At 38.2% G+C, this 15,305-nt stretch overlaps 1 protein-coding gene across 1 annotated transcript in view; it reads left to right on the top strand.

The window, feature by feature from the left end:
* The first annotated feature begins 421 nt into the window (after nucleotides 1-421).
* LOC133520867 (neurexin-4) overlaps nucleotides 422-15,305 on the top strand; it is a 47,047-nt gene continuing 32,163 nt past the window's right edge. The window contains 12 exon segments of the mRNA XM_061855561.1: nucleotides 422-815; nucleotides 1,172-1,285; nucleotides 5,048-5,244; nucleotides 6,632-6,773; nucleotides 7,729-7,932; nucleotides 8,874-9,040; nucleotides 10,214-10,390; nucleotides 11,768-11,929; nucleotides 12,683-12,902; nucleotides 13,673-13,817; nucleotides 14,461-14,567; nucleotides 15,062-15,187. Coding sequence (XP_061711545.1) covers nucleotides 749-815; nucleotides 1,172-1,285; nucleotides 5,048-5,244; nucleotides 6,632-6,773; nucleotides 7,729-7,932; nucleotides 8,874-9,040; nucleotides 10,214-10,390; nucleotides 11,768-11,929; nucleotides 12,683-12,902; nucleotides 13,673-13,817; nucleotides 14,461-14,567; nucleotides 15,062-15,187 — 1,828 coding nt within the window. The 5' untranslated portion in view covers nucleotides 422-748.

Below are 15,305 nucleotides of genomic sequence, written 5' to 3' on the forward strand. Positions count from 1 at the left end.
GGCCGGTTTGTGCGTGAGGATATTGCCTCGCACGTACGTGCTCGCTCTGCGTGGACCCGGCTATTGGAGTAAACGAGAAAGATGCCTGCAATTTGCGAACTTTTGTGTATGCCATTGGTATGCACTATGCAGTCACCATGTGCAGATGGCAGCATTGAAGTAGTTGTCAAGTACTGTCAAGAACGTGTCGTTCTAAAATCAGCCTCATTAAGGCAAAGAACTAATAATAGTAATAATTTAAAAAGAAAAAAAATATTTGTTTTACAAAATTCGACTTCATAGTATACCAAAACTTGACATAATATGTCAAGTATATATATTATCAGAAAATTGTTTCCTGATTTTTTGGATTCCATAATTTTCTTTAATGTTTGGAATGATGACTGTAACAAAAGTTGAGTATTTGAACGGACATGAATTGCCTATGCTTTTAATGGCCGACAGCATTTTTTCCCATCATATTTGCCATTATAATATCTGTATAGCAATTGGTCAAAATTTTTGTGCCACAAAAATATGCCGCAAGTGACCAATTAGAGACTTAAGTTGATTTAAAAGATTAACCTACGCGTGCCTATCTACAAATAAAACAGACTTAAATCAGGGGTGTTGTCCATCCGGCTTGATTTGATGATCTTGACAACGCTAGCGTAATGATTAAACAACGTTATCCACTTTTCTGACTAATACTTAATACGAACATAGCCGATATTTGTTCCAATTACGAATTTGAACCCAGTATGAAATTATGATGAGTAATTTTGTATATTATTTCGTTGTGTTGCTTTGCTATAGCATTACGAAGTCGGAAGCAGGTATGTTTACACGCCCAACGGATTTTTACTAGTTAATCTTACTATTCCAGTAATCATTCTAGCCCTATCTTCTTAAGCAAAACTCATTTAAACAGTATTCACAGTGACTTATATTTAAAATTACTTAAACCAGTTAGAATCTCATTCTAATTAGCGGTATTTTTTGTCTAATAGTATTCACATTCCTATGTGACCATACATCATTTAGAAATTTATTATTTGTGAATTTACGTTGTAGATAGGTCATTCATTGATTACAGTCACACAGGAAAAAACAAACATACTTGCACAATATCAAAAAATCTGTTATGATTGAAAATGCTTGATCGACAACAATAAAATATTCGTTGTTTCAGAGTACGCTAGATATTACTTTGATTATGAATGTAATGAGCCATTGCTAGCTAATGCCAAACTCACCGCCACATCCAGCTTGAGAGAAAGGGGACCTGACAATGCTAAATTATATGGTAAGTCAATGCAAAAATAAAACAAAGAACTTAATTTGAATACAATAGTATTTTAGATTACATTAATTTGGTTCTTTCTTTTATGTTACCCTCACATTTTTCTTTAGTTATTTTTGTAAATTAGTTGTATTAAGTATAAACACAGAACCCAATTTATTTTTCTTAAAAATACACTGAATGCAGCTTTAAGTGTGGTTATTAGTCAGTCTTTATTTTGGCTCAGACTTTTGTAGCATGTGTTGTTGTAACTTTATTTTTGTGTGGCTGAAAATAGTTGTTGTTCATATTTGCTGAAAAAGTGTGTTAATAAAAACAGTACAAAAAAACTCATAAGAGACAGAAAAGTGAAGTTGGGAGACAAAATTGGAAGTAATAGGAATCTTCCTCTGCAGGTCCACAAATTAACTAAAAACAAATTAAGGACCACATTGATTTTTGCAAAAAGAAGTTGCCTTTATATCAAGCCAAAGATGGCAGACATTAACGTAAGATGGGCATTTAACATAAAAACTTGGACACCTACTTATGATGAAATATTATCAGCTTCAAGTTACATACAACCAGAAGAGAAAGAGAGATTAGACCGATTTGTATATCAAGATGATGTAAAATCATCACTTATTGGAAGGCTGATGATGCGAAAATTTGTCCATTTATGTACTGGCATTCCTTATAACGAAGTTAAGTTTGCCAGGGATGAGCGTGGAAAACCATACTTAGTTGGCGCAGGCGATATTCCCGTTAACTTCAATGTTTCTCATCAGGGAGATTATTCAGTGCTAGCCGGACATAAAAAGCGAAATATCGGGATAGATGTAATGAAGATAGAGCCACCGGTTAACAAGAATGTACCAGAATTCTTCAGGCTCATGACTAAACAGTTTTCTACTCATGAATGGAGGACTATTAAAGAGTATCCCACAGAAAAGGAACAGTTGAAATGCTTCTACCGGCACTGGTGTTTGAAAGAAGCTTATGTTAAGAACATAGGAGTCGGATTGACAATTGCTCTTCACAAAATCACATTTGTGATTAATACTTACGATATGTCAGTTGGAAATATTGTGACCGATACGCAGCTGTATGTTAATGATGTTTTGAAACGTGATTGGAAGATTGAAGAGACGCTTTTAGATGACAAACATGGTGTGGCTGTTGCTATACAGCTTCCTAGAGACATTACTATAGAACCAGTATCTTTTTCCTACTTGAATTTTGAAGAATTGGTTAAAGAAGCGCAAGCGTTACATCCGCCAGATGCAACTTTTGCAAATAGTTTTCTAAAGAAACAAATGAAGCCTTTTTAGAATTAAGTATATTTTTTTAGCTTAGAGTGTGCTTTTTGTATGTAGTGTTTGATAGATTTGTCAGGTGTTAGGTGCTTTAGAAATAAAATCAAACCATACTCATTGACATTTAATTTTACATAACATCCCAAAAACACTAACAATCATAAAAATAATCATCAGCAACTCATCATTCAAAAATCGAATGCTAAAAGTTGCCAGCACAAAAAACGCTTGCATATCATTGTAAAGGTGTCAACGCATGGACTGCTTCTGAGAACGATTTCGACCAGCAACTCGTCATTGATCTGGGGACAGTGAAGAACATAACACGAGTGGCGACGCAGGGAAGGCAGCACTCCAGGGAATATGTGCAGGAGTATCACATCAGCTATGGCACGAACGGGCTGGACTATGTGCGGTATAAGGCCGCGGGGGGCGAAGTTAAGGTAATTATGGGGTATTGGAAACTATCATGTTATTAGCAGCAAACTTTAGGTATGGTGTCAATATACTATGTAACATATTCCCACCTGGAATCTATTAGCTCATTGCACTACGTCAATCGTTAATAGATGGCGCTAGTGCGATTTGCAGCTACTATGAAGGTTTACATCGCACTATCGCATTTTCAAATGTCAGCTAGATAAATAAAAGTTTTAACCAATCTCCAGTCTCAAGGCGAGTGTCTTATAATTAATACAAAGATCTTTTTAGGGTTCTGTAGTCAATTAGGAACCCTTATAGTTTCGCCATGTTCGTCTGTCCATCCAAGGCTTTGATCCTTGATCATCAAGTGCTAGAAAGCTGCAACTTGCCATGGAGATAAGTCAAAGCGTACAAAGTGGTAAAATAAAATTCTAGAGAAAAATATTTTTTTAGGGTACATACGTCTCCTACACGCAAGGTGGGAGTGATATTTTTTTTTCGCTTAGAACCCAAGATGTGGGTTGTCTTTCCTAAAACGTGGATGGGTCTTTCAAAATGAATTGTGGTAATAGCTCCCGTTCAAAGCAGCCTTTGTGACGGAAGGCTAACTAAACCCTACACTGAGCAGCCCGTCATGCTATTGGCCGATTATAAATTTAGCGATATTACAGTTTACTTACGAATATCGTAAAGCTACTATTTACAAATAATGTTTCAAATTTCAACGCCCTATCTTGTTTTAGGTTGTGCGTTGTATGTCAGTATCTGTAACTCAACTGTATGATACATTTAGAAAATTGACGTCAGACCTCAAGTTTGCAGCTAATCGCATTATAGTTGGGGCTACTAACAGCAACATTAATACTAACAAAATAATACCACCACATTCTACATCTAACTTTACGGTTTTGTCATCTCATAATAGTCCCTTTTCGCTTTGTAAATCGTTAACCGATGACTAAAAATATTTTCATTAATTACGTCACCCTCAATTGACACGGTCTCTATTCACTCTCTATAGTTACAACTTCTATTATAAACTAGAATCTAGCTTCTACCTGTGCCTTCATTCAGGTTGTAGTTGTTAAAAATTTCAATCCCCTCTTTTTTAAATGTTGAATTCCGAATTCTTCTTTTTCTTGTAATTCCGAAAATCTAAGATGATTGATGGGTGATTTTCGGAATTACCTGACATGAAAGTATTCAAAATTACTCGAATACACCATATAAATAGCAAATAGGATACGGAGGAATAGGTTTGTTACTAGCGCCATATTTAGTACGGTTTGCATGAAGGTATTATTTTGGCTTGCATGGTTGTTTTCCCGCACATTATTTTAATCCTTACTTTTATTTATTCTCTTATATATTGGTTTTGGGTTCTAAATAAGTTTGACTTTTTTATTATGGCATTTGGTGAATTGTAAATTGATCTAAACCTTGGCCTGAGGTTGGTGGTAAAGGGATCGAAACCACTTTTAGGCTGGTTTGGAGCAATATGTATTTAGTTCCGGGAGCGTTCTAGAGTAATGCTGACGGACGGTCGTCCGCGCGGACATGAACTTCATACAAATAGTCTGTGCGGATCGCTCCGCACCGACAGTCAGCGATATACTATAATTAGATTACTCAGATAAAATTAGATTTAAAAACCTCTAACAAGGGCACTCGACGTAAGTGGTTTCGGTGCTCACATAAATATATTAAGCTCACGTAACAGCAAAAGTAAAACGACGTGTTAAATTTTTTGTTATAGTCAAAACAAGCTTATATAAGCATGTAAGACAATCGTCTCAAGATTCAATATGCTCTGTCTCTTCCTGCAGGGTGATTCCCTTGAAATTAACCACTTGCCTTGAAATTTCATAGCGAAAGAGACGCAACACTTACGTGACGTCATTCTTTGTTTCTTGACACTTAGTTCTGCGCGCAAATTTCTTGGTTATGTGCCTATGTATGTACATCATAAGCATTTCGTTAAACTTCTGCTGTTAACTATAAACAGTTAATATTCCACTGACTATGTTTAACACTAACTAACACAAAGGCACTAGCGCTTGGACACCAACCGAAAGCTCCTACTACCAACGCTTGACCATCAACCTGCAATCAAGGAAGGAAATTCGAGCCATCGCCACAAGAGGGCGTTTCGCCACTGATGAATATGTATCGGAATATACGCTTCAGTATTCTGATGACGGAGAAGGTTGGAGAACAGTTGCTTCCGCTGATGCGTTCTCACAGGTAACAAAAATTGTATGAAACATAGTGAGAAACTTTGTCAGATTGATACTAGAGGGCGCTTTACTACTGCTGGATATGTATCGTAGTATACGCTTCTGTATTCTGATGGTGGAGAGAGTTGGAGTTGCTTCTGCTGATGCGTTTACACAGGTAACAAAAAAATTTCGAAACATAGCAAACAATAGCAAGAAACTTCGTGAAATTGACGCTAGAGGGTGCTTTGCTACTGATGAATATGTATCGGAGTAGACGCTTTAGTATTCTGATGATGGAGGGAGTTGGAGTTTCTGCTGATACGTTTTCACAGGTAACAAAAATTGTATGAAACATAGCAAGCAACTTCATGAAATTGACAGTAGAGGGTGCTTTACCGCTGACGAATATGTATTGGAGTATACGCTTCAGTATTCTGATGATGGAGAAGGTTGGAGGACGGTTGCTTCTGCCGATGCGTTGTCACAGGTAAAAATACTGATTGTTTGAAACATAGCAAGAAAGAGGGCGTTTTGCCACTACTATCATCTCTTAGATGTACTCTGTTGATGGGAAAGGTTGGAGAACGGTTTATGCTGTACGTATTTTCCTATCTATATTGATTGCAATATGTATAATATACACATGGTGATGGTGCATCTATTACTGCACATTCTAAACCTTAATTATTAAAACTAACATTTTTTTTCTATTCTCTGCCTCTCTTACTCTCTGCCTTATAAGGTTCATACAATTTTCCACTTATGTCTTTGCAATAGGGTTGTTTCCAATTTTTTGAAACGCTTGTATTACTTTCTATATTAACTAAAAGTTGCCCTAAAATTCAACTTTTATACTAAAAACGGCTTTAAATATGTTAAATTGACAAAATATATTTTGAAAAATGCTTTCGCGCCCAAAACGCTCTTTGAAAATTGTGTGACGTCACAGTTTACGGTTTGACACATAACTTCATACACACATAGAAGGTACGAACTGTCAACTGACATTTGTCATTTGTTGTTTATCGCCTAACTGTCAACAGTGTCAATCTGAGAGTTGTGACGTCATGAGAATCTTCAATGAAGTTTCGAGTTTGGTCACGTGACGTGTGCCAAAAGATATTTTAAATTAAATATTTACAAAAATATGGTCATTACAGGTTCCCTAAAAGTAGTTTAACATGTTCTTATAATCCAAAAGAATTTATTGGGATCAATTCTGCCCTAAGATTTGTAGATGGAAACAACCCTATTAAGTAACTAAGTTAATATTATTTAGTAGGTATCTAGATACCTAAGCCGTAACTATGTAAAAACCGTTGGTGGATGAAAAAAGCGGTGGTTTAATAATAAATAATAAACTTGAAAGCTCATATTGTAAAACGTATTATATATTGTATGACTTTTTATAGACTTTCGACGGTAACCATGATGGTAATACAGTTAAGAAGAACGAATTCGAAGTGCCTATCATAGCACAGTTTATTCGAATCAACCCTATGCGGTGGAGAGACAAGATTTCCATGAGAGTGGAGTTGTACGGATGCGATTATGGTATGTATTACTTGTAATAAACAATAATAAATATTATAGGACATTATTACACAAATCGACTAAGTCCCACAGTAAGCTCAACAAGGCTTGTGTTGAGGGTACTTAGACAACGATATATATAATATATAAATATTTATAAATACTTAAATACATAGAAAACACCCATGACTCAGGAACAAATATCCATGCTTATCACACGAATAAAAGCCCTTACCAGGATTTGAACCCGGGACCATCAGCATCGTAGGCAGGGTCACTACCCACTAGGCCAAACCGGTCGTCAAAACTCACTCACTTGTAGACGGTGAGGTTGTTTTCAGTTAAAATCTTACCTGAACCCCTACTGTAAATTTATTCGATAGCGAAACGTGACGTACGCGTTTGCGTTAAGTCTCATTTCGTATGGGATTTAGAAACAGCGCGCCAAGCGGGACGTTTTGGAAATTCAAAATCATATACAAAATTAGACTTAACGCAAACGCGTTCGTCACGTTACGCTATCGAATAAATTTACAATTTTTTTATTATTTATTTAATTTACTGATCGGGCTAGTGTAAAAGTTTTGCTGTCTTTACTTTAAAAGTTTAATTGCTTTAAGATATTAACGTATTTTTTAATTTCCCAAATAAAGAGTTTTATTTACCTATCAATCGTACTGCTAAAGAATACTTCCTTTTCTTGCATTCTGCAATCTCTGTGTTCGTTTAAGTATCTCTGTTTATTTATTAGGAGGACATACAGTATCGTATTTTTTTTTGTCTGAACGTATAAAAACAGTTGTATCGTCTTCTAAATCGAGAGTTAAAATGTTACATTTAATATACGTTCCATTAGTCAGGCTATAACAGTTATAACCTACCTTAGTCCCTCATTGAAAACCATTTTTCCTTTTCACCCCTATTTGCTCTTTTTTATGTAAAGTATGTAACTACACACATCAATAAATCCTTACAGAGGCAAACACCATGTCCTTCAACGGCTCATCGCTCATCAACATGGATCTGCTCCGCGACCCGATATCCGCCTCCCGCGAAACCATCCGTTTTCGGTTTAAAACCAGCACGGCTTCCGGTGCTCTGTTGTATTCAAGAGGCACCCAGGGAGACTACATTGCGTTGCAACTGAGAGATAATCGACTGGTCTATAATATTGACCTAGGTAAGTTTGTATACCATCTGCTTTCGGTTAAAGACCAGCACGGCTTCCGGTGCTCTGTTATATTCAAGAGGCACCCAGGGAGACTACATTGCGTTGCAACTGAGAGATAATCGACTGGTCTATAATATTGACCTAGGTAAGTTTGTATACCATCTGCTTTCGGTTAAAGACCAGCACGGCTTCCGGTGCTCTGTTGTATTCAAGAGGCACCCAGGGAGACTACATTGCGTTGCAACTGAGAGATAATAGACTGGTCTATAATATTGACCCAGGTAAGTTTGGATACCATCTGCTTTCGGTTGAAGACCAGCACGGCTACTGGTGCTCTGTTGTATTCAAGAGGCACTGAAGGAGCCTATATTGCATTGCAACGGAGGGATAATAGGCTGGTCTATAATATTAACCTAGGTAAGTTTGGATACCATGCATCTGGTTCAAACCAGCACGGCTTCCGGTGCTCTTTTGTATTCACGCTGCACTCAGAGAGACTACATAGCGCTGCAACTGAGGGATAATCGGCTGGTGTACAATATTGACTTAGGTAAATCCTTTAACAAAATTTTCGCGAGACTTAGACATATTAGTATTAAATTTAAGACCTTACCTAAGAATTTTCTGAAGAATATTTTCCCGCTGATAATATTTAAAATTTTCTCGTTTCGAACATATGTTCTAAAGCTTTTTTTTGGAAACGTCTGAAATAAAGACTACTCGCGATAGATCCGTTGAAAATCGTATCCTAAATAAAAATGCGTGGTGTCCGTTTTGCAAAGTAATATCAAGAATTTTAACATATATCAAATTCCTTTAACGTACGAGAGTTTAAAAACTAATTGATCTCGTTTTATATATTAAGCCATTTAATATTTGACAAAAACGGCGGTGATATATTGCTCGGAGGCGGATTTTATGAATAAGAGGGCTAATCTCTCTTTCCCCAGGTTCAGGCACAGCGACCTCGCTATCCGTCGGCAGTTTACTAGACGACAACATGTGGCACGACGTCCTTATCTCTCGCACGAGACGTGACGTCATCTTCTCCGTCGACCGAGTGGTCGTTTCCGGACGAGTCAAGGGCGAGTTCTCGAGGCTCAATCTTAATAGACAGGTAAATTAAATTTGAGAACGTGCTTATCTCTCGCATAAGGCACTAGTCCCACCAAGGGCGAGGAAGCGATTAGCTATCGACTAGTTTCTCGCTCAAGAAAGGAACAAAAGATAAAGATCCCGTGTTGGTAAAAGAGAGAGAGATATATTTATAGTTGATCGCCGGCTGTTCACACTGCCGGCGTGGACTCGTTTCACTAGTTACTCGCAGCGTTAAAAGCTATCAACGATAAAACTCGCTCAGCGGTACTTGGCGGTCAGAACTGCGAGATCAATTTTCTACTGTACACGTACGTGGATTTTAGTGTACATATTTGCTATGAATTTAAAGTAATCTTTACTTTACTTAGAATGATGTATTTTATAAAACACAGACAGACATTTCACACACACAGACACACACAGGGATACAGGACACAGGGAGACAGGGATTTTCGGCCCGATTCGAAGTATGCTTCTAAGAGATTATTGCGGTACGATACCGATCTGTCAGAGTCAAAAGTGACGTTTTTGGTTGAAGATTTTTTTTTTACATACTGATGTGATAGAAGAAGAGTATTGTTCGAATTGAACCGATTGTCTTGCATACTTAATAAAAAAGTCATCCATAGTTACTTGAAATATACCTCTTTCTTTGATCGTGCGTCCAGTTTTTATACAGGTCTGTATGCTCGGCCGTCTCGCATGAGCGAGCGGTGCAAGTAATCGCCCGTCGCACTCGAACACTCGCTTATAGCCGAGCGACAAAACTATCAGAACTACACACACACACTCGCTTCTCACTGCTCGCCTACTTCGTTTCTAGTTTTTATTTCTAATCTCTTTTCGCTCATCGTCGGTGGTGGGACCAGTGCCTGAGGCGTAACGTTATCTTCTGCGTCGACCGAGTGGTAGTTGCCAATAGGAGTTGCAATTTGGTGCCGTGACCAGGATTTTTTTCAGGCTCTGTTATTTTATGTAGGTATTTTCGCACGTCATAAATATATTAATATATTAAAATTGAAACGTACCTATGTGCAAGGTGCTACGTCCTAATCCAATCATTTAACAACTTGGTCCACCTCATTTTTAAACTTGGTCCACCTCATTTTTAAGCTTGGTGATGACGTTACCCACGTCTAGCACTTTAGTGGTATGAAAAATATATACTGATAGGGCCTGTTTTTATTTACAGCTATATATAGGCGGTGTACCCAACTTCCAAGAAGGCCTAGTAGTAAATCAGAATTTCACCGGTTGCATAGAGAACCTATACTTGAACGCCACTAACGTCATCTACGAGCTGAAGCAAGGATACGAGACTGGAGAATCTTTTAAGTACCAGAAAGTGAACACGCTCTATGATTGTCCAGTAAGTAAACAGTAATAACGATCTATTAGTCAACCAAAATTTCACCGGCTGCATAGAGAACCTATACTTGAACGCCACTAACGTCTTTTACGAGCTGAAGCAAGGATACGAGACTGGAGAATCTTGTAAGTACAGTCAGCGTCAAATACTTTGTAGCAGTCAAAGTGGCCAAATAGTTAGGTACATCATACTAAATATATGGTGTACCGAACTATTTGGCTACTTTGGTTGCTACAAAGTATTTGACGCTGACTGTACCAGAAAGTGAACACGCTCTATAATAATGATGATATGATGATGAACATGCTCTATGATGATAATACATTAGAATTCCACATGAAGCCATAAATATTTGAAGCGATGATGTTGCCATAGCATTTAACTGTAAACAGTACTTGGGCGACCGAGCTTTGCTCGGTTATAACTATTTATTGTAATATGGTGGTCTACAGGTGATAATCTTAACTACATTTTTTTACTAAATTAAACTTGTCTAAAACAATAAAAATTAAAAAATTATATATAAACTTGAACATATAAAAAAAAACAAAAGTTAGTCACCGGGCGAGATTCGAATCCGTAACACTCGTTTAGCAGTCCGCGTCTTAACCCGCTGGACCAGACGGACAGCGGCCGGCAACACGAAATTAGCGACCATATTCTGCGTCGAAAGAAAAACGCATGAAAACTCGAAAACACGCGTTTTCCCAAACATAAGACTAATCTAGATCGATTGTATACCCCCAAAAACCCCCATATACCAAATTTCAGCGAAATCGTTAGAGCCGTTTCCGAGATCACAGAAATATATATATTTATATATATATACAAGAATTGCTCGTTTAAAGGTATAAGATACGAAATTTGGCGAGGATTTCTTATAAAATAAATTTGACTGAATTGTGCACAAAACGTGCTTCAAATTTAACTACCTAGTACCTATATGTATTATGTTTTTAGTTGTTTTGTAGACTGCAATTTATATACAATAGGAAACTTTAGGTCTTAATTTAAGAAATATTTTTGTACAATTGTTTGTAAATTACTGTTTTTTTCTTAAATAAATAAATAAAACTGTAACTATAACCAGAGAAAGGAATTAAGACGCATAAAATGTAGTCGCAAATTTGTACCTCTTTATAATGAAATACATTTTAATATCTAGTTGGGTCTTAGATCGCCTAAAACCTTTCCCTATGTAGTTTCTAGGTTTTTCAGAATTATATGCATTTGGATCACAAATCTTTTAGCTCTCGGGAACAAAAGACAAATGAGGAGACTAAATCTGTTTATGGCCCACATGGTAATATGTTAAGAAGGTAACTAAAGTCAAGACTTATAGAATCAAACAGTATAATTCATGTTTTCTTCTTCTAGGAACCGGAAATAGTCCCCATAACGTTCCTAAAGGAAGGCTCGTACGCGAAACTGCGCGGCTACTCCGGGGGCAACCAACTTAATATATCTCTGGATTTCCGAACTTATGAGAATCACGGATTGCTTATATACCACAAGTTCAAGTCGGAGGGCCATGTCAAGGTAAAGATTATTCTTAAGAGGCATATTATAATGCTTATATGAATGTCATAATATTACCAGCGGGAACTCAGCTAGATATTCTTTAGAAGCTTTTTAGGGTTCCGTAGCCAAATGGCAAAAACGGAACCCTTGTTGATTCATGTCTGTCTTTCCGTCCGTCCGTATATCACAGCCACTTTTTTCCGAAACTATAAGAACTATACTGTTGAAACTTGGTAAGTAGATGTATTCTGTGAACCGCATTAAGATTTTCACACAAAATTAGAAAAAAAAATTTGGGGCTGCCCCATACTTAGAACTGAAGCTCAAATTTTTTAAAGGTCTTCAAAAATGATATTGAGGTTTCTAATATCATTTTTTTCTAAACTGAATAGTTTGCGCGAGAGACACTTCCAAAGTGGTAAAATGTGTCCCCCCCTGTAACTTCTAAAATAACAGAATGATAAAACTAAAAAAATATATGATGTACCTACATTACCATGCAAACTTCCACTGAAAATTGGTTTGAACGAGATCTAGTAAGTAGTTTTTTTTTAATACGTCATAAATGGCACGGAACTCTTCATGGGCGAGTCCGATTCGCACTTGGCCGCTTTTTTTTAGTTCTTCATGAAAATATGGCAAAATTACTATCTTTTGAGGTCCCTCTTATTTTTCTAAAGAACACTTTCATTTGTTTTGGTTTAAATAATATATATATCATTGTAAATTTTGTAGGGTGGGTAATATTAAATCTAACAATCTTCAATGCAGGTATACCTTGACGAAGGCAAAGTGAAAGTGGAACTCTTCACCGAAGGCTCTCCCAAAGTGAAACTGGACAACTACCCCGATGAGATGTTCAACGATGGCCGCTGGCATGCCCTCATGCTGACCATGGCCACGGATAGTTTGACACTAGCCGTGGACCACAGGCCGGTGAAGACTACTAAGAAATTGAGGTTTATTACTGGGAGCTCATACTATATTGCTGGTGAGTTTTTCATTTGTGGAGTATCTAGTAACCTAACCTAGGTTCCAAGGGGGGCACAGAGGGCAGCTGCCCCCCTAGAGAATAAAATTTGTAACTAAATGTACGCCCCTCCCCCTCCCCTCCGCTATCGGGCAATAGTAACGGTCCCCCCCCCCCCCAGCCCGTCGGCTGGTGACGTCCTTTCCTGTCAGGTCGGTGAAGTAATTTAACAATAAATTGTTTATCCAGAATCTGTAAATGTGAATCTTCATTATATTTAAACGTTAGGAAAGGGTGTGGTAAGTATATTGTATTAATGCCGTTTATGGCTTACTCTTACTGGCTTACACTGACAACTCGAAAATGTATTCATTTACTAACTGACGTGCCCGCGAAATGCCTCCTCGAGTGCGGTGTATGTTTATTATGTTTGTTTTTGTTTATTTTTACATTGTGTCTGAAATAATAGTACATTACGATACAAGTGCGAAAAATAGGAAATTCGAAACGAGTGGCGATAAATTAAAACACGACCGAAGGGAGTGTTTTAAATCGACACGAGTTGCGAATTACCTATTCGCACATGTATCGTACAACGTTTTACAGTACATATGGCCCTTTAAATGTTCGACACAGTAACGTAATATGCTACTTCTCGCACTAGTGCTATAAAGTAGCCCCATATGTACTGTAAAGTATTTTACAGTGCGAATTTCCTATTTTCTGCACTTGTATCGTGAATAACTATTCCGTTATTAGAGTAATAATATTATATAAATTATTATCTGTAGGTGGTAAAGGTCCTCCGCGGGGCTTCGTAGGCTGCATGCGCCGCATCGCAGTAGATGGCAACTACCGGCGACCCACGGACTGGAAGAAAGAAGACTATTGCTGCCCTAACGACGTAGTGTTTGACGCCTGTCAGATGATTGACAGGTTGGTCAATTCAGTATTTATCAACTGCCTTATTATACACCGTTTTTTTGAAAAAAATCTGAGAAATCTTGAGATCTACCCGTTTAGATAGTATATTTTTAGGCGACATATCTTCTTCAGTCGGCCCCTCAATGCTGAGGATCTTGACATCATGTCCTTCTGTTGAAGACCAGATTCCTCCATAGGCTTCTATTCCTCGCCAAGCGCATGGCCTCGTGCAGTTTTAATTGCACAGGTGCAGTGATTTGAGCACACCATCTAGTAGGGGGAGGGCCCTGAGGTCTGGTGCCTTACTTCGCCCGTCACAATAACTGTCTCTAGGCTATCCAGGGAGCGGCGTGAGAGATGTCCGAAGTATATGAGAGTCAGGTCCTGGTATATTGTTGTCAACCGGCGTTTTATGCGTAGCTCTTCCAATATGGACTTATTAGTACGCATAGCTGTCCAAGGTATCCGTAAAAGCCGGCGCCAACACCACATCTCAAACGCGTTGATACGCTTGATCAAATCTGTTCGTTTAGTCCATGTCTCACAACCATAGAGAAAGATTGGAAACACCAGAGAACGCACAAGTCTAACCTACATATAAGGAACTAAAATCTAAAAGCATGTAATTATCGAGTGTATTTTTTGATGAATACAGATGCAACCCGAACCCCTGCGAGCACGGCGGCGAGTGCACGCAGACCGCCGACGAGTTTAACTGCAACTGCCAAGGAACTGGCTACGCTGGTGCCGTCTGCCATTCGTGTAAGTTACACTTTATATTATTAACCTGATTAATATTAAGTTTAATTTAAAAGAATGTATCTTTCGATTTTTTCCAATGATCTTTATCGTCTGCCAGCATGCCTGTCATACGACAGGCGATACGCGACCATGCTATCGCTGCTGGGGCAACACCTGCAGACAATCCTTAGCGTGCAATATCATCAAATGATAATAGCTTTTAATTATGAATAAAATAAAATTTTGGACTGACCAACTCGAGCAATTTTAAATTTAAATTTCAATGTTTACTTTTATGAAATAAAAAAAAATGTTGTTTTTATTTTACCGTTCTGTCACCATGAATGATTTATGTATACATGCCAAATTGCAGCTTTCTAGCACTAACGATCACGGAGCAAAGCCGCGGACGGACAGGCGGACATGGCGAAACTATAAGGGTTTCAAGGCAATTTCACTATGAGCTGTTTATCCCATAGTTTCAAGCAAAAAATGAAGTTTTATTTTTGTTGCAGCGGTGCACCCGCTGTCCTGCCGCGCGTACAAGAACGTGCAGGCCGTAGCGCGCTCCGCCGACATCAGCATCGACGTGGACGGCTCCGGCCCGCTGCCCGCCTTCCCCGTCACCTGCCAGTTCTACAGTGAGTCGCTAGGTGGCGCTGTACCGAACGGGAACAGTTCTACAACGCGCTAACGACATTTTTACGGCGCTCGTATATAAGGATAGGATTGAGCATTTACCTTCGTGCCAGGCACACA

This window comes from Cydia pomonella, chromosome 8 (genome assembly GCF_033807575.1).
Source record: "Cydia pomonella isolate Wapato2018A chromosome 8, ilCydPomo1, whole genome shotgun sequence".
Classification (NCBI taxonomy): Eukaryota; Metazoa; Arthropoda; class Insecta; order Lepidoptera; family Tortricidae; genus Cydia; species Cydia pomonella.